Source organism: Ahaetulla prasina, chromosome 1 (assembly GCF_028640845.1).
Source record: "Ahaetulla prasina isolate Xishuangbanna chromosome 1, ASM2864084v1, whole genome shotgun sequence".
NCBI classification, from domain to species: domain Eukaryota; kingdom Metazoa; phylum Chordata; class Lepidosauria; order Squamata; family Colubridae; genus Ahaetulla; species Ahaetulla prasina.
In genome coordinates this window covers 26,854,583-26,880,152 of record NC_080539.1, presented here as the reverse complement: position 1 = coordinate 26,880,152, position 25,570 = coordinate 26,854,583, and the positions used below count along the sequence as shown (strand labels likewise).

The window sequence follows — 25,570 nt, the reverse complement described above, 5'->3', positions numbered from 1 at the left end:
TGGGCAGAAAACCCCTTGCTAAAATGTTTGAAGCCCAGCCCTGGCTATACCTCTCCAATCTTCTATCTTTATAAACCATCCTCATGTTCATTGCATGCACCCATTTATAAACTGCCCTACTACCCTCTCCCATCTTTCTACTTAGAGACCCTCTTGCTTGTTCATCACTAAGAATAAACAATGCTACCCTCCTCTTTTCTTTTCTTTTCTTTTTTTTTTTGCAGAAGGTGCCTCAGCTTTTATCTATCTTCCTACTTATTCAAGTTAATTACTCTTATTTCAGGTGATGGAAGTTACCTCCCCAACAGCTGGTAGTGTCCTGATTGAGATTTCCCAGCTGCAGATTCTCCAGCTCTGTCAGGAAGTAACTGTAAGAACTGTCTCTCTTTATGGAGAATCGGTGGATTCTGTGCCAGCTCAGATCCCCTCGGCGTTGTTGGAAGAAGTAGACCGTTCTTCTGAATCTCAATTTCACTGTCACCCCTCCCGGCTTCTGGGTGGGGAAGCACAGGCTCTTCTTGTCACACAAACTTCTCAGGTTCCAGGGAAAGACCTGCCTTCTGCCACTAAGAACTCAGTTGCCAAACTCACCTTGCAGCCCACTATTGCCAGTGAAAAATCTGGGGATCACGTGCATTCAGAGACATCCTCCAGTGTCAAGGCTCCCTTGACACCAACGGGGCAGGCTGTGTCACCAGAACTTGGAACTCTTCCAAGAGAAGAAGAGAATTATCTTCTGCCCTCTGCAGGCAGTGTGGTGAAGGAAGATCTGACTGTACTCAAGAAGGAGGAATCTGGAGAAGTCGACCAGGTAAATGTGAAATTCCTTCCTTCCTAGTAGATAAGTAGAGTTGGGGAATGGGGAGGAATCCATGAACACTGAAATAAACATCTTTCTGGCAATGGTATGCTATAATACAGGGGTATCAAACTGGTGGCCAGTGGACTGGATGCATCATGCGCAGGCCCCGCCCACACCAGCTCCACAAATGGGAAAAATGTCACAAAATATCACATGACAGCAACGTAATGCTGTGAGTTTGACACCCGGGCTATAATAGCTACTGTACTACCAGTGGAATAGAATCAAACAGAACGGAACGGAACGGAATAGAATAGAATAGACTTTTTTATTGGCCAAGTGTGATTGGACACACAAGGAATTTGTCTTGGTGCATATGCTCTCAGTGTACATAAAAGAAAAGATATCTTCATCATGGTACAATACTTACAACATTTAATGATAGTCATAGGGTACAAATTTAACACTTAATGATACAACACTTAATGATAGTAATAGGCCACAAATAAGCAATCAGGAAACAATATCAGTATAAATCGTAAGGATACAAGCAACAAAGTTACAGTCATAAGTGGAAGGAGAAGGGTGATAGGAACGATGAGAAGATTAATAGTAATGTAGACTTAGTGAATAGTTTGACAGTGTTGAGGGAATTATTTGTTTAGCAGAGTAATGGATAAAGCATTGGGTTTTGAAAGGGAATATCTGAAATTCAGTTTTCTTCAACCATGAAGTCAGTGAGGAATCTTGGGCCAGTCATTAGCTCAGTTTATAGATTGCACTAAGCCACAATTTCATCATGATTTGTCTTAACGCACATAAACTATAATTTATAAAGCAGCAAAACATGATTTAGAAGTGGTTTCCCAAGGCAAGGGATTAATTTTTTAGCTGTTTTAGTGTTGTTGTTTTTTGTATGCTACCCCAGGTCTGTTGGAGTTGAGTGGCCAATACAATTAAATAAATAATAATAAACCCAAACATAGTTTAGAGTCATATGTGAATTCAGCTTTTTTTCAAGTAACCAACTGTTAGTTCTACTTAGATAAACCAGATCCACATGAAGGCTCAAACTATTTGTATTAAGATCAGCTAATAATAATGAAATCTTACAAATTTCATTGTGCTGTATCTCTTCCCTTTCTTATATTCCAGTGAATCAGGCAGGTGTCTGCCTAAGCTGCCTTTAAATATTAACTCATTTGTTAGGATTTTTAAAAAAATGTTGCAGCCCCTTTTGCTTATTCTTGAATACATATTGTATTGAACAGAGCAATAAAGCTATGTATCCTGTTCCACACCACCTGTTGAAATCAAAATCCATAATGTATATCATGAAGCAACAGCAATTAGTTTAACTTCTTCCGCAAAACCACAGTTAAACAAAAGACACACAAAAGACTGTTGGTATGAATCTTAGGGGGTTTTTTATGCACAATTGTAATTCCATTTTCATTCACACTGTGTTTTCCTCTAATAACCAACCCATAGTGCAGCATCAACTCTTACCATCCCCTAGATGAGATCTGTTCTGGTATAATTTTACAAGAATCTCTCTCCCTCTCCCTCCCTCCTTCCTAATTAGAAAAAGAACTTAACTGCTAATTTCACGTATAGAATAGAATAGAATAGAATAGGATAGGATAGGATAGGATAGGATAGGATAGGATAGGATAGGATAGGATAGGATAGAATAGAATAGAATAGAATAGAATAGAATAGACTTTTTTATTGGCCAAGTGTGATTGGACACACAAGGAATTTGTCTTGGTGCATAAGCTCTCAGTGTAGGTAAAAGAAAAGATATGTTAATCAAGAATCATAAGATACACTTAATGATAGTCATAGGGTACAAATAAGCAATCAGGAAACAATCAATGTCAATATAAATCGTAAGGATACAAGCAACAAAGTTACAGACATACAATTATAAGTGGAAGGAGATGGGTGATAGGAATGATGAGAAGATTAATAGTAATGCAGACTTAGTAAATAGTTTGACAGTGTTGAGGGAATTATTTGTTTAGCAGAGTAATGGCGTTCGGGGAAAAACTGTTCTTCTGTCTAGTTGTTCTGATGTGCAGTGCTCTCTAGCGCCATTTTGAGGGTAGGAGTTGAAACAGTTTATGTCCAGGATGCGAGGGGTCTGTAAATATTTTCACGGCCCTCTTTTTGACTCGTGCAGTATACAGGTCCTCAGTGGAAGGCAGGTTGGTAGCCATTGTTTTTTCTGCAGTTCTAATTATCCTCTGAAGTTGTGTTTGTCTTGTTGGGTTGCAGAACCAAACCAGACAGTTATGGAGGTGCAGATGACAGACTCAATAATTCCTCTGTAGAACTGGATCAGCAGTTCCTTGGGCAGTTTGAGCTTCCTGAGTTGGCGCAGAAAGAACATTCTTTGTTGTGCTTTTTTGATGACGTTTTTGATGTTTAATATCTATATTATTTTAATATCAAGAGATATTAATAATTAAGAGCTATTAACATAATATCTCTCTGCAACAATGTACTCCAGGAACTGCTGCTCACCGTGACAAAACAGGAGCCACACATTTCAGACAGTGGTGCTAATAGCCTGGAGACCTTGGAAAGCTGCTCTGCAGAACAGGGGACAAATGCCCCATCCGAAGGAGAGCCAGATAACAATCAGAGCTCCCTGGAACCAAAGATACCACCCATGGACAGACCTTCCATGCAAGAAGAAGACAGCGCCGGGGAGATGGGCCAAAGCGAAGGACAAGCTTCAGAGTCTTTAGTTGAGTCTTCAGGGAGGATGAAGGCGTTGAAAGAAGGCTCCAGAGATGACTCCTCTCAGCTGGTGCCCAGGATCAGAAGAGAGGTTGGTATTCATTGATCAAAGGCCTCTTTGGTTTAGAAAACCTAATGATCCGTAACTTCATACAGACCGCAAAGCCCTTTGGTCTTCCCTCAAGGGAGTGAATGTGCAGACATAATGATTGTTTATATTAACGGTTTGTAATATTTCCTGTCTGAGGCCTGCTAAAAACCAAATCAGCCAGGATTCAAAAAGTGCCTTTTTCTGGGAAAACTTTTGGCTAAAAGACAAAATGTAATTGCTTTAAATAATACATTCCAAAACATCAAAGGTTATACCCAGAGGCTTTACTGGGCTACACTGGAAAAAAAGTCCAAATGCGGTCAAAAGTCTCTTGTGCTATTTTCGGTTACCATCTTGGCTTTTTTGACCATACCATGCAGCTACCTCCAAAAACACCCAGATCAGTTTTAAAATTAACATCACCCAAAGTATAAATGCAATTTCATATTGGAAGGTATACATTCCTCTGGTAGCTCAAAGGGCCTCTGGTGGCTCAGCAGACTAAGTCTGTCTGTTATTAACACAGCTGCTTGCAATTACTGCAAGTTCAAGTCCCACCAGGCCCAAGGTTGACTCAGTCTTCCATCCTTTATAAGGTAGGTAAAATGAGGACCCAGATTGTTGTGGGCAATAAAGTTGACTTTGTATATAATATAAAAATGGATGAAGACTATTGCTTAACACAATGTAAGCCACCCTGAGTCTTCGGAGAAGGGTGGGATATAAATTCAAATTAAAAAAAAAAGTGGTGATTTTGGGAATGGGTTCAGTCAGTGTTGGAATTCCATTTTTTTTAACTACTAGTTCTGTGGGCATGGCTTGGTGGGCGTGGTGTGGCTTGGTGGGCGTGGCAGGGGAAGAATATTGCAAAATCTCCATTCCCTCCCCACTCCAGGGGAAGGATACTGCAAAATCTCTATTCCCACCCCACTCTGGGGCCAGCTAGAGGTGGTATTTGCCAGTTCTCCGAACTACTCAAAATTTCTGCTACTAGTTTTCCAGAACCTGCTGAACAGCACCCCTGGGTTCAGTTATTCATTTCAATTATATGACATTCAGGTTTTTCACTAATAAGCCTTTCCTCTTGAATTTCTCTAGCAAGCAGAGAAAAGGTCAGATCCAGGAAATCGACCACTAAATCTTCTAACTGACCACAATCGTGGTTCTGACCTTTCTGATATCACAGAGGAAGAGGAGGAAGAGGACGAGAAGGAGGAGGAAGAAGAGAAGCCAGTTTCTGGTAGGCCAGGGGAGATGAAATGGAATCCAAGTGAATATGGCAGCAGAGAAAATGGAGACAAGGTATTCTTATTTTTTGCTGTCTTTATGAAGCCCTTAAGGAGGAGTTTCAGATTTGCTCAACTCCTTCAAACATCTTCATGAGATTATTTGCTTATTCTTGATACTCCCCAAACCCAGGGCATCTCCCAAAATTGCTGCAAATATTAATATAATATTTAATATTGGTATTAAATAAAAATAAAATAACATTAAAGAGCCACGGTGGCACAGTGGTTAGAGTGCAGTACTACAGGCTATTTCTGCTGACTGTGGGCTGCCTGCAATTTGGCAGTTTGAATCCCACCGGTTCAGGGTTGACTCAGCCTCCCATCCTTCTGAGGTGGGTTAAATGAGGACCCAGATTGTTGCGGGAAATATGCTGACTCTGTAAACTGCTTAGAGAGGGTTGTAAAAACACTGTGAAGCAGTATATAAGTCTAAGGGCTATTGCTAATATAGAGAGGAGATAAAATGAAGAAACACAGGGAGTTGTATTAACTGCATTTCATTAACTGAATTAAAATAATATACTTTTAAATTAAATCAGACTACAATAACATTTTATTTTTGTCCTGGCCCCATAGACCTCTGCCTGAAAGCATGCATATATTCTTCTCCACATTTGAATGGACTTTTTCTTTCATTGCATCAGTCAAGGTAGCTTTCATAGGGTTCTCAAAAAGCGTTCATGGAGTTCCTTAAAATCTCCTTCCTTCCTTCAGACTGTATTTCAGCCTTTGTCAAACTGATGCCTTCTAGATATGCACAGATTGCCGCTTCCAGGTATCCTAGCCATTACAGCCTCAGCATATTTGGAGAATACCAAAATGTGGAAGGCTGAATCAAGTATACTCTTCACACCAACCACAATCAGATGTCTTTAGAAAACCCATTAGTAGGACAAAAACATTATAAGCTATATTACCAATATTGTAGTACTCAGATATGAGCAATTCCATTTAGCTTTCACAGCTATTTTCTATTGGTAAAACAACCCTTCCTTTAATCCCCTTTTAAATCTGTCAGATATAATGTCCAGTACCATAACTGATGGAGGTGAATTCCAAAAATTAATAGCTTAAGGTTTGGGTTTTAAGGTGGTTTAAATGGTTAATGGAGCTTAGTGTGTGATAGGAACACTAGGAATGGAATGGAATGGAATGGAATGGAATGGAATGGAATGGAATGGAATGGAAGAGATGAGATGAGATGAGATGAGATGAGATGAGATGAGATGAGATGAGATGAGATGAGATGAGATGAGATGAGACGAGACCTTGGAAGTCTTGGAAGGTTGCTTGATTCAGTAAGCCAACTCTAAGGAGAGTAAATTTAGGCCAAAATAGGCTTTTATTCCAGGTTCAAATTAACTCTCCCTACTTACCAGTAGTTATTCCTCAACCTAGCAAAGAGTAGGATTACCAGATCTGGAATGCAATAATCTAAATGGCCATCAGATGGCAGCAAAGAGAACCTCTTACTTTTTTCCTGCTATCTAAAAGTCATCGGGATTTCTACAGCTCAGTTCATCTTCATTTTGCATATGTAGTTTTTTTTTGTCACAACAGTATACACAAGCATCAACATAAAATAACTATATATCATATAAGCATATATATGAGCAAAAGTATGCAATAACTATATTAATTTGATATAATGAAAGGAAACAATAGGACAGGAACGGTAGGCACTTTTGTGCTCTTATGCACGCCCCTTATAGTCCTCTTAGGAATGGGGTGAGGTCAATAGTAGACAGTTTTTGGTTAAAGCTTTTGGGATTTTGAGAAGAGACCACAGAGTCAGGTAGTGTGTTCCAAGTGTTAATAACTCTGTTACAGAAGTCATATTTTCTGCAATCAAGATTGAAGCGGTTAACATTAAGCTTAAATCTATTGTTTGCTTTTGTATTATTGCGATTGAAGCTGAAGTAGTCTTCAACAAGAAGGACATTGCAATAGATGATTCTATGAGTTAAGCACAGGTCTTGTCGGAGTCGGTGGAGTTCTAAGTTTTCTAAACCCAGGATTTCAAGTCTGGTGGTATAAGATATTTTGTTGTTTTCAGAGGAGTGGAGAACTCTTCTTATAAAATATTTCTGGACACGTTCAATTGTATTGATGTCAGAAATGTGGTATGGGTTCCAGACAGGCGAGCTGTATTCAAGAATTGGTCTAGCAAATGTTTTATATGCTCTGGTTAGTAGTGTAGTGTTTTTGGAAAAGAAGCTACGCAAGATTAGGTTTACAACTCTTAGAGCCTTTTTTGCTATGTAGTTGCAGTGGGCTTTGGCACTTAGATCATTTGATATGAAAACTCCAAGGTCTTTAACAGGGTGGGGGTCATCTGTAAGGTAATGTTCTCTAAGATATTGGAGAGGAAGAGCTTTAAAAAGTGCTAGAAAAGCACATGCTTTCATAAGACATTGTGGCTGAGATGAGCTGATTAGGCCCCTTTCTACTAACAATCTTCCTGGGTTAATGGAAATAAAATGGGAAGGATCTGTAACATAGACAATACATGCTATGGAGGTACAAGGTCTCAAATAATCTTGAGTATCATGGTGAGAGTAGATAATTTCTTTTCCATCCATACTCCTGTCCCAACCACATCCCAGATCTTCATGGATTTTATTCTTGAGCAGCCTCAGGTTTTCAATCATAATATGATTGTTTCTGACTGCAAGAATCACCAGGGGCCTTTCAATGCCCTTGGCGATAGCTCCAGACATTTTTAACTTTCCAGTCCTATGTCACACGGATTTCATTTTTCAGAATCACTTGCAAGCAACATTTGGTCTAGTCCAGGGGTCTGTAAACTTGGCTCTTTTAAGACTTGTGGACTTCAAGTCCCAGAGTTCTTCAGCCAGCTTAGCCACAAGTCTTAAAAGAGCCAAGTTTGCAGACCCCTGGCCTAGTCAGTTTTTCACAAGGGGATTTTTTTTTTTAAAAAGGAAGAATTTCTTAAATGTGTAAATGAAAATGGCCTAGTTTTGTACTTTTGATGATGGTGGAAAACCCTGACTGGATGGACTTTCCCTACATCAAGAAGAGACTGACTGTCATTGGGGTGTCACCTGAAGAATTCCTGGTTGGGTTTCAACTTTCATGATCCTTGAGAGGAGGCTGACCAGGCAAATGCCATTACGGAAAAAAGCTACAAAAAGCCAAACAACAGGAAATAACAGGCATCACTTTCTCATGTGCTAAATTCATCAGAACATTAAAAGATTTTATCTTACAATCACTAAATGCTTTGGACTTTATTTCCTATAATTCTCAACTAACTATTGTCAGCATGGCTATTACCTAATACATGGGTAAGTTATGTAGATGGAGAAAACTATCCTACATCCTTCCGTGGGAAGAAGAATGGTATATAAATGATAGTGATCATGATAATCATAATATATTTCAGGTAGATTGACGTAGACCTGTAATACACCAAGAGATACTCCAACCATTTTGCCCATTTCCATTTTCCACATTTTTTTTTCTACGTAAAGGAATGGCTTCTTTAGCTTTGTAACATAGGTCATGGCAATGGATTCTAGCAGGGTTCAAACACTGAAAGAACCCTGCTGGAGCCAGATGAAAATAGATTGATCAAAACTAGAATCTTGCTTTCAATAGGGAAACCCAAAATCATGAAATAAAAACCTGTGCTTCAGCAATAGGTTTGAAGGGTTGTTCTGCCTCTGAGTATCACTCTTCCATTTAATTACCTTCCTTCATAGCAGTTGATTGACTTTTCACTTTGTGAATTTGTCTAGTCCTTATTTAATGCCATCTACAGGAGTGATGGTAAGTGTTGTTTACCCACCTTTTATAATGCCTAATTCCTCTTTCTCTCTTTGCTTCTTCCTTGATGGTCTGGTTTCTGGGTCTGGAGCACAGTTCGATCTTGGTGATACCGACAGCGATGAAGAAATCTTGGAACGGATTCTGGAAATGCCATTGCAAAAAAATTGCAGCAAGGCTCTGTTTAGTATTCCTGAAGTCACTGAAGAGGAGGAGGAGCAAGAACAGGAAGATGTTGTTGTTGTTGATGATGATGAAGGCTGGGACCCGGTTCTAAACCAACCTATTTTCATCCCTCTGGAAAAGAAGACTATGAGAAGCTTCCAGAGTAAGCTTCCTAATCATACCAGAAGAACGCAAGGTCCTCTCTGTTCTTGGTCTAAAAGAAACCACAATCTTTCAGAGCTGATCTTACCTGAAAAGACCCTTCTACAGACGTTTAGAGGGGAATGTATGAATGAAACGTCCAGTTGCTCTGGAAGATGGGATGGTGAAGATATGACCTATCAGTGGGATGATCGAAAGAAACCATCAAGATCTCCTCTTTCAGAATGGAGAAAATCCAGTCATTGCAAGGAGAAGACCCGGGTCCAACCCCAGGGACATAGGAAGCGAAAAGGAGACATCCGCGAGCCCAGTGTTTCTCTGCGGAGCAATTCCTACTACACTGGAGGTGGCCTTTACAGAGCACAGAGCCTCACAGAGAATTTGGATGTGATCACCAGCCTTGAGATGGAGGATGACTTGAAGCTGTGCAGCTGGGCAGGACAAAGGCCTGATCAGATTCCTTCAAGGAGAATGATGCCCCAAGAGAAAAGGGAGAAAGCTGTGCAAGGCCTCCCCCGCTGCCTCAGCCCAGTGAATTTGGAGATTGACATTGAGTATGATTCAAATGAGGACGAGGATTTAACCATCACTTCCACGCCAGTGAGCTTGTTGAGTTCAGATGGGAGGGCTGATGGATCACCAACAGATTGTGAGGAGGAATGGAGCGACTGCTCCAGCCAGTCAGGATCAGTCCAATCCAGTGGGCGACGAGAACTGAAGCGGTCCAATAGTTGGGAGGGAGAGAGCACGGATTGGAGCACATCTCCCAGCCATTCGCCTGGACATTGTGGATGGAGGAAGAAGGCCAATGGTGCCCCAGAAGAATGGAACAGGACTCGGGAGAAAAGTCCCTCTGTCTTGGGAGCCAGGCCAGATCAGGCTTGGAAAGAGGGCCCACTTGTGCAAACATGGGTCTGTGAGACACTTCCTTCATCAGCTGGTGTTGTTACAGCAGCTTGCCACAATTCTGACTGTGCTTTTGACCCTTTGCTCCTATGCTTGCTTGCATTCTGCTTATTGTGTTGAGTGCTTTACAAAATAGAGGCTTCTGTTTTTATTTGAAACTTACAGCCCATTTGCGTGATAATCCTTATTGGCTTTTCTCATATTTTGCTTTGGGATTGGCAGACATCACTGGCTGAAAATATCCAATGCAGTATTCCTTTTCCTCATTAATTTTTAGGGAAAGTCTGCAAACTTAAATACCCTTTATTATAAATCGTAAATCACACATTCTTTTTATTTGCAAAACCTTCCGGAAAGAGGCTGCCATCTGATCAGTGTGGTCTAGGAATAATTTATATCAATGTAACCTTATCAATTAAGATTCAGTGGTCCACAAAGTATAGAAAACTCAAAGGAAATGAGATTTTCTCAGTTTCATGGCAAATGCCAGATCTCACAATGAATGGGGGAATATTTATTATGGCATCAAAATGACAGATTCAGTTTAACTGCAAAACTGAGCCTATGGAATTTGCTTTGCTTTTGGTCAGTGTTTTCTGGAAACACTCGCAAAAGAGGAATGCTGCATTCTAGTCCTTTGCATTTTGTGCTTTTGCTGCAGGGTGTAACTGAAATGTCAGTGAATAAACACAGGACTGATGCTGCCAAGGGTTCTCTTTCAGGTGACAGGTAGTCCCGGGTTGTTGGACTCAACATCTTACCAGTCCCCTGTCCAGAGAGACAGAAGATCTCCAAGAAAAAGTCAAGAAGGGACCCCACAACTCAGTGGAACTATTGGTGAGTTAGTTGCAGTTTATGTTAAGGCTGTTTTAAAATGTGGTGGTGGGGAGCAATTTTAGCAAACTTGAACAAGGATGGCTCCAAAACTACTTAAAAGATTAGATACGCGAAGGAGTTAAAATTGCAGTATTAAGCCCATCCTTCAAAATTTGCAGGCGCAACACCAGGGCTAGAAATTCTGTCGCAATAGACAGGCTCGGTCCAATTGTGGTTTGCTTTTGTGTCCTGGTTAGGAACTTGGAGGAGTGAATCAGCAGACGACAAGGGCTCAGCACGTCTGTTTGTGGCTCTTTTTGATTATGACCCTGTTTCGATGTCCCCTAATCGGGATGCTGCCGAAGAGGAGCTCCCATTTCAAGAGGGCCAGATTCTGAAGGTACGAGCGACACCAAGAAGAGGCATATTGGCAGGGCTCAATTCTCACAGAGTAGGTGAATCTAGAACTCTCTGATTTATTTATTTTTTTAAAAAAGTTTAGAGCTTGGCAGAATGCATGACTGTGGCCAATGGTTCAGCTGCAAAGTGCTCTGCTCAGAAATAATTTTTTTGGAATAACTATAAATAACTGGAAAAGTTCTCCAAAATGGTTCATCAAACTTGGAAGCACAGAAAGTTAGAGAAATGCAAAAGTGCAAAAGTGAGCTTCAGATTATTTATTTTTTTATCATCTCCCTTTATCTTTACTACAGAGAGGGCAGTGGAGGGTGGGAGAGATACCTACTGAGTCTATCTTCCCCACCAACAAATTTGAGGTGTACCTGGTTTTCTTTCACAGGCCACTTAACCCAATTGTGGCTTTATTCTCAAAACAGATGAGATTGAAAGAATTGTCCTCTTAAGGTTTTCAGCAGATGTCATTAAAGGAGGAAGCGATGATGATTGCTGGATCTTCCTGGGCTGAACCAGAAGGTTTGAAAAGACACTGTCATGTCATATTCCAGTGCAGTTACAGGCAGTCCTCGGCTTATGACCACAATTGAGCCCAGAGTTGTAGGTTGTTGTAGTCTTTAAGCGGGTCACCTTGTGATCTGATTCAATTTGATGATCATTTTTATGACAGTCTGAGTCAGTGTGGTCTCTTTAAGTAAATTAGGTGGTTGTTAAATGGACCATCTGGTCAATAGGCAAATGCAACATATTTAGTGCTGAGGAATGTCAAAAAATGTTTTGAATCACTATCATGTGATCTTGGGACATTGTAACTGGTGTGATTCACTTGCTATATGCCCGAAATGTGATCTTGAGACCATGGGGATGGGTTGGTGGTGGTGGTCATAACTTTGAGGACAGATGGTAAGTAGCTTTTTTAGTCTGTTATAACGTTGAGTGACCAAGGGCTACTTGTAGTGTGCTTTGTGGAACTGTGTAAGACCTCTGATTAAATGGAGCATTGTGAATGCTTCCAACCAAACACAGATGCAGCCTGTCTTAAAAATTTCCCTGCCTATGCTGTGGGGAGGTACAGGTTGTTTCATCTCCATGATGATATTTTCCAAATATTTAAGGAAAGTTAATATGATTTTCCCAATGTCACCGCAGGAAGCATCATGGCTGAGTAGAAATTTGAATCCTAAGGCCCCTTTTCTAAGCCTTAGACCACTGCTAATCACTACCTCCCACTGGCTGTGCAAAATTCCCAATGTGCTATTGATTTATAAAGAATTCCCATATATCATCTTCAGCTCATATCAACCTCTAGCTTTGATTATTAGATTATGCCAATTATTAGAACTGCAGAAAAAATAATTGGTACCAACCTGCCTTCCATTGAGGACCTGTATACTGCATGAATCAAGAAGAGGGCTGTGAAAATATTTACAGATCCCTCATATCCAGGACATAAACTGTTTCAACTCCTACCCTCAAAACAATGCTATAGAGCACTGCACATCAGAACAACTAGATACAAGAACAGTTTTTTCCCGAAGGCCATCACTCTGCTAAACAAATAATTCCATCAACACTGTCAAACTATTTACTGAATCTGCACTTCTATTAATCTTCTCATCATTCCCATCACCAATCTCTTTCCACTTATGACTGTATGACTGTAACTTTGTTGCTGGCAATCCTTATGATTTATATTGATATATTGACCATCATTTGTGTTGTAAATGATGTACCTTGATGAACATATGTTTTCTTTTATGTGCACTGAGAGCATATGTACCAAGACAAATTCCTTGTGTGTCCAATCACACTTGGCCAATAAAAAATTCTATTCTATTCTATTCTATTCTATTCTATTCTATTCTATTCTATTCTACTCTATTCTATTCTATTCTATTCTATTCTATTCTATTCTATTCTATATTGAGCTCCATACCATGATCCTGAGTTCTCTTTTCTTGGGGTTGATAGATAATTGGAATTGGAATGGAATATTCTGTGTATTTGTATATCCCAATGTTTGTCAACCTTGGCATCTTGAAGATGTGTGGACTTCAACTTCCAGAATTCCCCAGCCATCTTCAAGTTGTGGGACTGCAAAAATGAATTAGTTTGGCTGGCTGGCGAATTCTGGGAGTTGAAGTCCACACATCTTCAAGACACCAAGGTTGAATTGTTTGCAATAATCCCATTATTGCAAGCCTCTTGGGGATGAATTTAGCAATGGGTTGAAAGAAGCAAATGGACATAAGCAAATATTCCTTTGGCACTGTTGCGATTGATTGTCTAAGCCTCTCCCTTTCACAGGTCTATGGTCACAAAGATGCAGATGGTTTCTATAGAGGGGAATGTGCAGGAAGAACAGGGTTCATACCCTGCAACATGGTGTCTGAACTCCGGGTGGACAGTGACAGTGCAAGAAAACAGCTGTTAGAAGAAGGCCACATTTCTACTGCTATGCTGATGGAAAGTCTAGGTACTCTGCCCAAATTTATCTATCTTCTTGAACTTTGCCAGGCCAGGGTTGGGAACCTTTTTGAATAGAAAATCATGCTGGTTGCTGTGTTCCAGTAGAAAAAGTAATGGATGATGTTATAACACAGCCCTCTCAAATATACATGCAAAACTATACACAAAATATCTCATGTTCACCCATATCACTGTGATTTGCCAGGGAAGGCAAATTAAAAGTTGAGTTAGCAAGGATCTTGCTCAAGAAAACATCAGTCTGATGATTGAACAGTTGGGCCTTGGGGAACCAGACATTCTCTCGGATCTATAAGTGTAAAAGTGTAGATTATTCTATAGTAGTAGTCAAGGGTTGCATATAATTCATGGATTATAAGTGTCCATTTACCTGTTAAAGAATGTATAGTTAATTCACTTGAGCCTTATTGTTTCTCTGTCTCAAAGGTGCCCACATAATGAACTAAATACTGAACAGTAAAATGCCAGGACGATGTTTAGATCCTTAGAAGAAGAAAATTTTATGTACAACATGATTGAATCAGACAGCAAAACAACAGATTCTGCTTACATTAGGGAGTAAGGTTGTAGGACTTTTCAGCTCAGAATCTTCCATTACAGAGGCTTTGTACCATGTCACCAAGAGCGTATGCACCAAGACAAATTCCTTGTGTGTCCAATCACACTTGGCCAATAAAGAATTTTATTCTATTCTGGGTGCTTCTGCCAGTTAGCTGAACGATATAACCTTCCAAAATCAGGGGATAGTGGCTTATTAAGAAACACAGGAGAATGGGCTGTAGAGAATAATTTACTAAGTTATTGATTTGTATTGCTTGTTAATTTAATTGTGTTTTGTTTTGTTTAATCGAAGGGAATAGTGCATTTTCTCCCCCTCCATCGCACCCATCAAATCGCCCTTCAAAGCCTCGACGGTCTAAGAAAGGTCAGTACAGTAGTTCATGATAGAAGCTGTTGATATCTTGTACCTATCAGGATAACAGGATTATCTTTCTTAATATAATTTGTATTCATTCATTCATTCATTCATTCATTTATAATATTTATTAAAGATTTGTAAAGAGATAAAATACAAAGGGGTAGTAATCTAAAGTAAGATTAAAGAAAAGAAAAAGAAGAAATAATGTGAAGTGAAAAGGTAAGCAAAGTGTGGAAAGAAATACAAATAGGAAAAAAAAAGAAAAGAAAAATAATTTCCAATTTTCTTTCACGCAGGCACAAACTTATCCTCTCATCTCCCTCATTAACATTATATCATAATTCTCCTCGTATTCTACCTTTTAAAATTAGTAAATCCATAAATCATCTGTTTATTTTATTTTTCTCATTTTCAGCAAAAAGTCCACAAAGGGTTTCCACTCTTCAATAATAGCGCTTATTGGATGAGCAGAATGGTGGCCCAGTGGTGAAGACACTCACCTCCTAGTTGGAAGGTTGAGAGTTCAATCCTAGGTAGCAGCAGATGTTTCTCCCCCTAGGGTATAAGGAAAAAATATCTGCTATGAACTCTGCATGGAATAGGATACAAAGGCATCTGGCCAATAAACACTTAGCTGCATTTAGTCATCCTGACTCTACTCATTAAAGGGAGTAATAAAAGTACTTATTCTTTTAAACAGGATTATCTTTTATGCAAATTCTGCATGTCCATAAGTTGGTTGGAACTGTATATTTTCATAGGACTAGTGTAAGCATTTGCATTTAGCCACATCATTCCACCACTTTCCAAAATAAATTTTCTTCTTGGCTACTGCCTTGCTTAAGACATGCTGGCAATCAAACATAGCTCACTCGTAATACCTTTTGTCCTCCGGCAGAATCAATCAGGGTGGAAGATCAGGTTCCTGATTTAGGTAAGTGTTGCTTCTGTTTTTCTTGATACTCCTAGGTCAGGGGTGTCAATCTCGATTTCATTGAGGGCCACATCAGGGTTGTGTTTGACCTTGGGGGTGGGGTGGGCATGGCCAGCTTGACATCACTCGAGTCTGGGGCATCTGTGATAGCCCAAGCGTTCCGCCAGAGAAAACTGGTTCCAGGGCTCCATTTTCAGCTGTGACGGCCTCCTGCTGCCCTCTGCCAGTGAAATGGAGTTGTGTTTTTATTGGCAGAGGGTGACAGGAGGCCGTCACAGCTGAAAATGGAACATGGGAGAGCTGCATGCAGCCCTCCTGAGCTCTTTTTTCGCTGGCAGAAGCACCATGGCCCAGTCCTTTGCTGTTTCTAGGGCGGCCCTGCGGGCCAGATCTAAGAACCTCATGGGCTGGATCCGGCCCCCGGGCCTCGAGTTTGACACCCCTGTCCTAGGTGATTGTTTCTGCAAGGAGATTTATGGCAGCTCTCCCAAAATATAAGGCATTTTTTGTGCCTTATAAAAAAGAAAGGTGTCTCATCTCACTCTTCACTATTATGGGCTATAATGATATCCTAAGAGGGCATAAAATGTCTCTGTGATTGTAGAATCATAGAACGATGCTTCTACGTTTCATAGAATCTTATGACTTAGTCTGTCAAGTTTATCCTTCTGCTCATAGCAGAAATCCAAGTGAAAATATCTCTGCCAAATAGCTGTTTAGCCTCTCCTTGAATGTATAGATAATCCTTGACTTATGACCACAATTGAGCCCAAAATTTATGTTGCTAAGTGAGACATTTGTTGAGTGAATTTTGCCCTATTTTCTTGCCATAGCTGTTACGTGAATTATTGCAGTTGTTAAGTGACTAACCTGGTTGTTGAGTGAATCTGGCTTCCCCTTTGACTTTGCTTGCCAAAAGGTCGCAAAAGCTGATCACATCATCTGGGGACACTACGTCTGTTATAAATATGAACCAGTTGCCAAGCATCCAAATTTTGGTCACATGACCATGAGGATGATGCACTGGTCGTAAGTGTGAAAAAGTCACTTTTTTCCATGACATTGTAACTTTGAACAGTCACTAAATGAACTGTATTCATTCATATTCAGTAAAGAAGAACCCATTTCCTGTCTGGGTAATTGGTTCAGCTATCAACATGTTCTTATTATTAGGAAGTCAAGTTTTTTAAGGGATTTAATCATAACCTGCATTCTTGTGCCTTAAGTTCGTTATTCTATGTCCTGCCCTCTGGAATGAAAGTTTTCACATTCTGTTCCTTTATGTGAAACTTTTTGGGTAGATGACTCCCTTGAGTCATTTGTTTCTCAAGGTTAAACATATTCAATACTTAGATTAGGGGTCCCCAACCTTTCGGACCTCAGGGACCACTAAATTCATAATTTTAAATCCCATGGACCACTAATATGATCTGCCTAATGACCAGCTGGGTGGGCATGGCCAACTCGATGTCACTCTACTCACCCCTCCCCGGCCAGTCACTCCTCACCTCCCCACCCGGACTCCTTAGGGCCCCAACAAGCAGCAGTGTTGGAGCTAAGCAGTCAGCACGGGAAAGAGTTGGCAAAACAGCTCAGTTCAAATTGGATCTGACCAAGAAGGAGGCTCAGCAGAAGCACCTCACTGAGGACTATGCGCATAGGCTTTCCAAGCAGAGGGAAGACCTGCGGGAATGCAAGGCCAGGTACCAGTGTCTGGAGGCTCAGCGGGCTGAGGTGGTCAGTCAGTTCCAGGCCATGAAGCAGTCCCACTGGAACAAGGCCCTCCGGTTCCTTGCCACCAGCGGCACTTCCCTCCAGCCTTCGCTCAAAGCCCCACACCAGGAGGCTGAAGCAGACCTCAAATCAGAATTTCTGCCCCCCTCCGACCCACACAAAAAGACCCCGAAGGGGAAGACGCTCTGCAGCAACACAAATGTTCATTGTGGTGGCCATAGTTTGAGGACCCCTGATTTAGTGGAATATAAAAAAAAGCAAATAATTTTTCTGTGGACCTCCAAAATTTTCTTGGGGACCACCAGTGGTCCACGGACCCCTATTTGGTGACTGCTGACTTAGATACAGAACTTAGTTTCTAGTCCTGTGATCATCCTCACTACTTTCTTTGAACCAGCTCTGAATCTTATTTAAAACGTAACACAATAGTTAAAGTGGGATGTGATAATAATTGATTGACTGATTATGTGCCACCAAGTTGTTTACTCAAAATTTCCTCAATGATGATCTATCCTTCACCTGATCCTTCAGATCTTGCAACAGTGCATCCATCAACACCCTGAGTTTATCTACCTGGCTGTTGGTCATTATCTTCTTCTACCTTTCCCAGTGTTCTCCAGAGCAGGGATCTCCAACCTTGGCAACTTTAAGTCTGGCAGACTTCAATTCCCAGAATTCTTCTTCAACTCCCAGAATTCTTCCCCCAGCTTTGCTGGCTGGGGAATTCTGGGAATTGAAGTCTGCCGGGCTTAAAGTTGCCAAGGTTGGAGATCCCTGCTGGCTGGGGAATTCTGGCTGTGGAATTCTGGGAGCTGAAGTCCTCCAGGCTTAAAGTTGCCATGGTTGGAGACTCCTGCTCCAGAGAACTAGATACATAATGTGCCTGAAAGTACAGAATTACTTCCTATGTTTTGGAAACTTGCTTCTGTTGAACCAGACTAAAACTGAATCCCTCTCTTTGTAGTCCTGTCATAGTCATGCTATTACCTCACATTCCCATTTCCTGTCCTGTGCATTTGTATTTTTGTTTCCTGTCTGAAAAGGAAATGATCCTTGCTAGAATTTGAAGGCATAGAATCCATATTGTCTCAGTCTCAAAATACAGAGTAGGGAAACTGGATTTCCAGCAGCCAAAGTAAAGCCTCTATAAACCACCTGGACCTTTCTTATATCTAGGAAATCCAGAATTAATTATGGAGTGCATTTTGAAACTTGCAGCATAAATGACATAAAACAAAATATTTCATATAAATTTTGTCAATGTTTTGAACATGTCTGAAATTTATGTCCGGCAGAGAAGAGTTTTTTTCTTGGTAGAAGGTTGTATTGGCTCTTGGGCATGGAAGATCGTAAGTTCATGACTAGGTCTCAATGAACAGATAAGAGCTTTGTTAAGAGAGACTCTGCCTTAAAGGTACAAATGCAACTTCCCATTCTGATCTGCTAGTTGTACATTTCCTTTCTGGTTTAGAAGCACCTGGAAAGCAAAATCTGAGTTCTGAGGACCCTGCAAGAACAATGGTGGCCATTTTTGACTACAATCCCCAAGAGAATTCTCCTAATCCAGACACTGAGGTAAGATGAGGCTGCTCTTAGCTTAATCTTGGCAGCACTGTTAGTGGGTAGAGGTCGGGGTGGGTTCTACTTACCTTTACTACCGGTTCACAACGGGATCGCGCGCACACGCTAAGCTTCTGCATATGCTCAGATCGCCTATGACAAAATCTGGGTCAGTGGGCAGAGCCTCCCGCTGGTTTTACTACCGGTTCTTGCAAACCACTCCCAACCGGGGGCAACCTACCACAGGTAGAGGTATGAACTGCTTAGCTTTGTGTATCAGTTAAGGAATTGTCATGGGCCCAATAAATCCTGGATATTGTCTTGTTTCAATGCTAGTTTCAGTGTATAAACTAAAAATGGAAGTAATCCGTTCCTTATCCATTGCTTCATTACTGATTTTCTACTTGTGTGTGTGTGCATGAATTGAAAGAAAAAATAAAAACAGAAGAAAGGCTAAAGTAATAATATAGTAAAGAATATAAAGTTGCTCTCAGTGATGAGATGGGTGGTGTATAAAGTTTATATGTGTGTGTGTATGACAGAGAGAGAAAGGAAAAAAACCTTCCAATCTTCATCACAAGTATAAACAAATTTAGTAATTCTTTATCTTCTCTAAAGTCACAAAAATCTCTTCATTCTATATCCAATCTCTTATCTACAAGCAAATCCATAAGCCATCATCTTTTCAGTGATTTTCTACTATTGTTCTTGATGTTTTCCTCTAGGTTGAGCTCCGATTTTGTGCTGGAGACATTGTGACTGTGCTCAGTTCCATGGATGATGATGGGTTCTACTATGTATGTATCATGCCTTTCTTTTTTAAAAAATTCAAATGGTTCAAACAATGATATAGCTGGTAAATCAGAGGCCTGCATTGCTATGAATGGAACTGGGGGTGTGATTGTCCCAAAGGTGCTTTTTCAAGAGGCAACTGGACTTTCTGGTTTTTCTTTGATGACGTTTCGCTTCTCATCCAAGAAGCTTCTTCAGCTCTGGGACAACCATGATTTGGATGACCAAGAATCTCCATAGACACAGGGGTGTGATTGTTTCTATTTTAAGAGCTTATGGAATATACTGTATATATATCTAAAGTCTTGTGTCTGTTTGATGGTAACCTTCAGCTGGGTGAAATGTTGCATCACAGGGCAACAATTTTTGAATCAAGGAACCTCAAACGGGCTTATTTACAGAATGCATCCAAAATCTGGGATCCATGACTCCCACGAGACTGAAATTTTGGCAAAGTTATGACCATTTGAATGCTGTCATGCTGCTGTGCCACTGCACAGTCAACCTCATTACATAATTGTCATTTCCGGGACATTTCCAAGCTCCCGACAAGTTTCCTACAAAGAAAGATAATGGGGAAGCCAGCAGCAAATTGAAAGTCATTCCCACTGCCTTTTTGGCCTCTCTTTGAGTAAGGAAATATTCCTGAAATGATGACCCAACAGGTCACAGGTTGCTTGGCTGAATTCTACAGTAATTATTGCCTCCCAGAAAGCATTGCTCTGATTGAGATGGTGTAGGGTTTCCTGCCTGGGCAGGGGGTTGGACTAGAAGGCCTCCAAGGTCCCTTCCAACTCTGTTGTTATATTATATTATTATTATATTGCTGATATCAGCCAAAGTGAGGGATCTGAGTGTTCCAATTTGAAAATGAAAGCATCTGCTTTTCTTCTGAAAGGACTCCTGATCTTTTGACAAGTACATAGAGTAATAGGCAGAGACCCAAGATAGGAGATAGATCACTAGTCCATCACTTTGCTTGGAAGTAGAACATGCACAAGAGATTGATGGTAGGAAAAAAGGAAGGCCGTCCCTTTGTCTGATTGGTTTTGAATCATAAAGAGATCTCCAACTAAACATTTCCTTCTTTATCTGCAGGGGGAGGTAAATGGACAGAAAGGTCTTGTTCCATCTAATTTCCTGGAAGCTTTGCCATCAGACGGAGCACTGGCAAGTGAGCCAAGCCTTGGAAGGCAGGTGAGGGAGACATGTTGCCTGATTGGGACTGAGACGTGAAAATGGGTTTTTATCACAGAACTGAGAAAGCCAGCAAATAGGTGTCTTTTCCTCCATCCACATATTCCACCAGCCCAGATAACTGAGCTATCTTTGTTTCATTTGTCTATTCTTGTATGCATGTGGCATCCCTCAGCGAGTGAGAAAAAGAAGAATCCAGTGATGCATGTGAGAAAGTTAAGAGAAGAGAGAAAGGCAGAGAACAATCACGTAAGTCCCAGATCAAATCCTTCCGGAATGCTTTTTGCCAGTTAGCAAATCTTTTACATCAGGATGAGAGCAGAAACAAAATTTTCCTTCCCGTTCTGTAAATCAAGGGGCCTCCTTCAAACAGATGCTTAAGAATGTCAAGATAGATCCTTTGAATCTCCCCTCAATTTTTGTCATTCACCAGAGCCAGTGCTTGTCTACAGCCTGGTGTGAACTTGGTATAAAGTTGGCTCTTTATACCAAGTTATCAGCCATAATTATCATTTCCAATGCTCCCTGCCAGTTTCCTACAAAGAAAGTCAATAGGGATGGTGGTAGGAAGTTGGAAATCATTCCCACTGTTTTTTTACCCACCACTTAGGCAAGGAAATATCTCTGAAATGAATATTGGATCACAGGTTGCCTAGCTGAATTCTACAACAACTATCGCCTTCCAGAAAGTATCTCTGATGTCAGCAAATACAGGAATCTCAGTGTTCCACCTTGTAAATGAAGTATCTGCTTTTCTTCAGAAATAACTCCTGTTCTTTTGACAAGTACATTCAGTAATGGGCAGGACCCCTCTGCATACAGCATTTGTGCTACTCCAGATCAGTTTTGTACCTGTGTGATCATCTGCCATAACCTTCATTCTGTAGTGCAAGGGTTGTTGTTGCAAAACCAGATCTACTGTAATATGTTTTCCTGGAGTTTCTAGGTGGACAATTTACTGCTGCTTGGAATTCCAAGTTCATTCCACCTGGAAAAGCCTCTCTCCACAGAATCGGTCCCTGGTGCCCAAAAGTTGAGGGCCACTGCCGTACACCCACAAATCTAAATTTGAATAAGATGCAAACCAATGCATTGTTATAGTCCAGGAATGGTTTCTAGTTAAAACATAGCATGGATATTTATTCGTAAAGTTTGAAATTATTTTGGATATTGAATTATTTATTGTTGAGGTGTGAGACAGTGAGATGCATGCAATATTTTGTTTCTCATATTCAGTATCTTTTTATTTCACAGTGGTATCCAGTAGATCATCTGATACACCTTCCATTTTTGCTTAGCACCTGGACCATCCACTGCCTCAGGGTTGGGTGTCTCTTAGGCCTCTCAATCCTGAGACCTGCCCTTCAGGGTAAGAAGAAGAACATATTCCTGAAGGGAAGGAAAATCCACCCCGGGCCAAGCAAGAAGAATGGTGCTGAGCTCAGCTGCCATAGAATGTTGCAGTAAAAAAGAGATGAATCACGATGTAATCCACAATGGCATTTTATTTCCATGGATTGCAAGATGTGTCAAATGGTTTGGGAAGCAAGTATGAGCTCCAGAAAGGGGGTTCTGTAGAGACATGTTGCTCACAATCTCTTCTCCAGTGTGTGGTATCGGCTGTAATGTAATTCAGTGGATGTTCCCTATTTTATCTTTCTTCCAGAAAATATCTCTCTTGTTTTGGAAATCAAAGTTGCTTTCTTAGGCCTTTTCTCTCAGCATATCACTTCTCTTGATCCAGAACTTTTTTTTATCGCCTCTTCTCAACCTGTCGCAAGTGGACATTTTTTCCTCTGGGAATTGTCCTTCCCAGAAAGAATCGGTCAAGGATCTAATTTGGCTGGGCGTGGCTGAAAGGTGGTTGAATATATATATTATCTGGGAGTTCCTGCCCAAGAGCCTTCATGTTTGCCAGTGGAAAACTCACACAACTGTCTTTGTGTGGATTCTTGTTTTGATACCGCAACTTCTCTTTTCGTGGTACTCTAATACTAAACTGGGTATCTTGCACATTTCTGTCCCTGAGTAGAAATCAGGGCATTTACCATTTGATGGTAAGTTAAGGACTTATTGATTGCCTTCAGGTACATAACTCTGTACAGTACCACTTGATAAATAATTTACTGTAATAATGCCGCTAATCATTCCTTGGACATCAAATGTGACCAACAAGCATTAGTGGAGTGCATAATACCAGACATGTCACTAGAAGGAAAACAAATCACAAAATTGTGTCTCACTTTCTTGGGCCATGTCACATGGGGGAATTCACTGGAGAAAGCAATTAGGTTGGGAGGAGTTAGTGGTATAAGGAAAACAGGCCACTGAAGAACATGATGGCTGGATACGATCAATGCTAACACCAACCAGAGCATAGAAAAACTCAAAGAAGTTGTGCAAGATCGGAAGATGTGGAGCGGCTTGGCCGATAGACTCGCACAACTGAATGGATAATATCCTCATCATTGCTAATCAGCGGATGGAATTTTACTTATCTATTCTTATCTTTCTCAGTTTTTTTCCTGGATTACATTCAAACAGTTTGAAACCTCTGAATATAAAATCTCATTAATATGTTGTGTCATCCTATAAAGTACCATGGTAGGGGGAAAACATCACTTCTGCTCCCGGTATGTCCTGGGAGCTCCCACAATGCCAGCTAAGATGTGGGGGAAGCCTCTCATAAGCGTCCAAAGTATCCAGCTACGCCAGATGTTCTAGGAAGGAGATTCCCCCCCCCACCCTACATCCCTGCTTCCAATCTTTGCATTTTCATTAGGGAGGTTTTGACATGCCCACTGTCTTTTGGTCCACAGATTGTTACTGGCTAAAGGTGAGAGAATCAGAAAGCCAGGCCCATCCTCAGTTAGGGAGTATCTCATCCTCCAAATAGTTGTAACATGTCCAAACTTGAGATCATAACATTTACCTGATACGAGGGGGCGGGGAATTCCCCAAAATACTACCATCTAGTAAAGCATGGAAATGGTGATTAGATAGCTTTCTGGCTACAGATCTGTAGAATGTATGCAGCTCGAGAAGAGTTCTAACAGTCCATTTAGAACTTCTGTGCTAGATATGCAACTAAGTAAGCTTTCTGTTTTCCCTGGTTAGACTCTCTACTCAGAGTATAAAGGTAATAAGTCTCCTTGGCTATTGCCTTCAGTTATTGGTCTTCACAAATACACTACACCTGAAAGGGAGAGGTTTCATTTCATCTAATCTCAAAGGATCTCTTATTTCTGTTCCCTGAAGTTAACTAGTTTCTCCTTTAATACCATCTAAGCCTATGAGGATTAACACATTGTGCAATATAAATTATGTATTTTGAGAAGGGCTCTGTCCTGAATTTATACTCTGTCAACAGCATTGTCGGATTCCCAATGCTGACATTTTGAGTTTGGAAGAAAAGGCTGTTTCAAGCTTCGCTAATTCGTCAGCTTCCAGATTCATTGGGACTACAGCTTCCATTCCCAACTTTGAACATTGTGGGTGAAAGTCCTAAGAACTGCAATCCCAACAACTCTAGAGAGTATCTATTTTATGGAAAGCTGCTCTTTCTCTTCTATACCCCCTGTATAATTTATAATCCTCTGGAGTTTTTGCTTCACAGTTGCCTAGAACAATTCTTGACCACTGCCTATCATTGACATTGAGATTGCCAGTTGACCTTGACTTAGCTTAAATGGACCATCAATTGGGTTGCATTTTCTTCGTTTCATAAAAGATGTTCAACTCACCCTTAGCCTATGCCCAAGAATATATCAAAATGCAGACTGTACTGTATTATGGAAACATAACACTTTCTTTAAAATAGCTCTGAATGGCATCTTGATTCTTTTCTTGGTAGAAGACTTCTTTGCCAGGATCAAAGTTGGACCTAAAATTGGAACCATGAAGTGAAATTCTGAGGCAAATGTCCACTACTGAAGAAACAGAGAGGGAGAGGGAGAGGAAGAGAGGGAGAGGGGGAGAGAGAGAGAGAATGGTTAAGTTAGATTAAGTTGTTGATGTGTACAAGTATGAGAGTGTATCCTTTGTCCCTGGTTATTGGCATTCTAAACTAAGAAGGCAGCCCAGACTCTACTGGTGTCCTTCTCCTGTGGTCTGCCTTTTGTAAGATGTCCAGCTGCTGAACTAAGCAGCTCTAATGGTGAGGATCAGTGGGCACTGTGCCAGCCTGTGTGCCTAGCCTGTGGGAAGGGGTGCCCCTTATTCAGAGGTGACCCCTATTTCATGACTGAGAGATTTGTGTGTGCGTGTTTTAATAAATGTGTCCCCCATTCTTGCAGCCAATGTACCTCTGCATGTTTGTTGGGAGAAGGAACCATTCTTGTTTTGTTCAGTATGGATTATTGAAAGGGGACGTTGGATGAGCTATGTTTTTATTTAAAAAATAATAATTTATTATATTAAAGTCTATTTTCACAAAAAATCAAGTGTTCCTATTGGAAATTTGCTTCTTTTCGGAAGAGGTTGATGGGGGCTGAATGGAACAAGACAGCTGCCCTGATGGCGATTGTAGATTCACATCCTGTCTTTCCTCTAGGACAGGAGTACCCATCCTTGGAGACTTCACGGGACTTCAACTCCGAGAATTCCTCACCAGTTTGCTGGGCAGCTTTACAGGTCTTTGGACACTTGGGTTAAAAGAGGAAACCAATAGAACACTTTTTAATTTCTTAGCAGCTTCCAAATACCTTAAATCCTTAAGTGCTATGAGAAAATACTGGCAGAAAGTGGTAACGGGGTCGAGAAATAT

The 25,570-nt window shown here is 40.8% G+C and overlaps 1 protein-coding gene across 1 annotated transcript in view; it reads left to right on the top strand.

Annotated features, from left to right (window-relative positions):
- The window catches only part of TSPOAP1 (TSPO associated protein 1), a 92,883-nt gene extending 67,647 nt beyond the window's left edge, over positions 1-25,236 (top strand). The window contains exons 18-31 of the mRNA XM_058164524.1: positions 284-811; positions 3,318-3,641; positions 4,740-4,943; positions 8,816-9,958; positions 10,675-10,789; positions 11,026-11,168; positions 13,490-13,658; positions 14,523-14,594; positions 15,487-15,522; positions 18,728-18,831; positions 19,542-19,613; positions 20,707-20,805; positions 20,981-21,054; positions 21,416-25,236. Coding sequence (XP_058020507.1) covers positions 284-811; positions 3,318-3,641; positions 4,740-4,943; positions 8,816-9,958; positions 10,675-10,789; positions 11,026-11,168; positions 13,490-13,658; positions 14,523-14,594; positions 15,487-15,522; positions 18,728-18,831; positions 19,542-19,613; positions 20,707-20,805; positions 20,981-21,007 — 3,036 coding nt within the window. The 3' untranslated portion in view covers positions 21,008-21,054; positions 21,416-25,236. The remainder of the gene's footprint in view (positions 1-283; positions 812-3,317; positions 3,642-4,739; positions 4,944-8,815; positions 9,959-10,674; positions 10,790-11,025; positions 11,169-13,489; positions 13,659-14,522; positions 14,595-15,486; positions 15,523-18,727; positions 18,832-19,541; positions 19,614-20,706; positions 20,806-20,980; positions 21,055-21,415) is intronic.
- Positions 25,237-25,570: the final 334 nt, after the last annotated feature.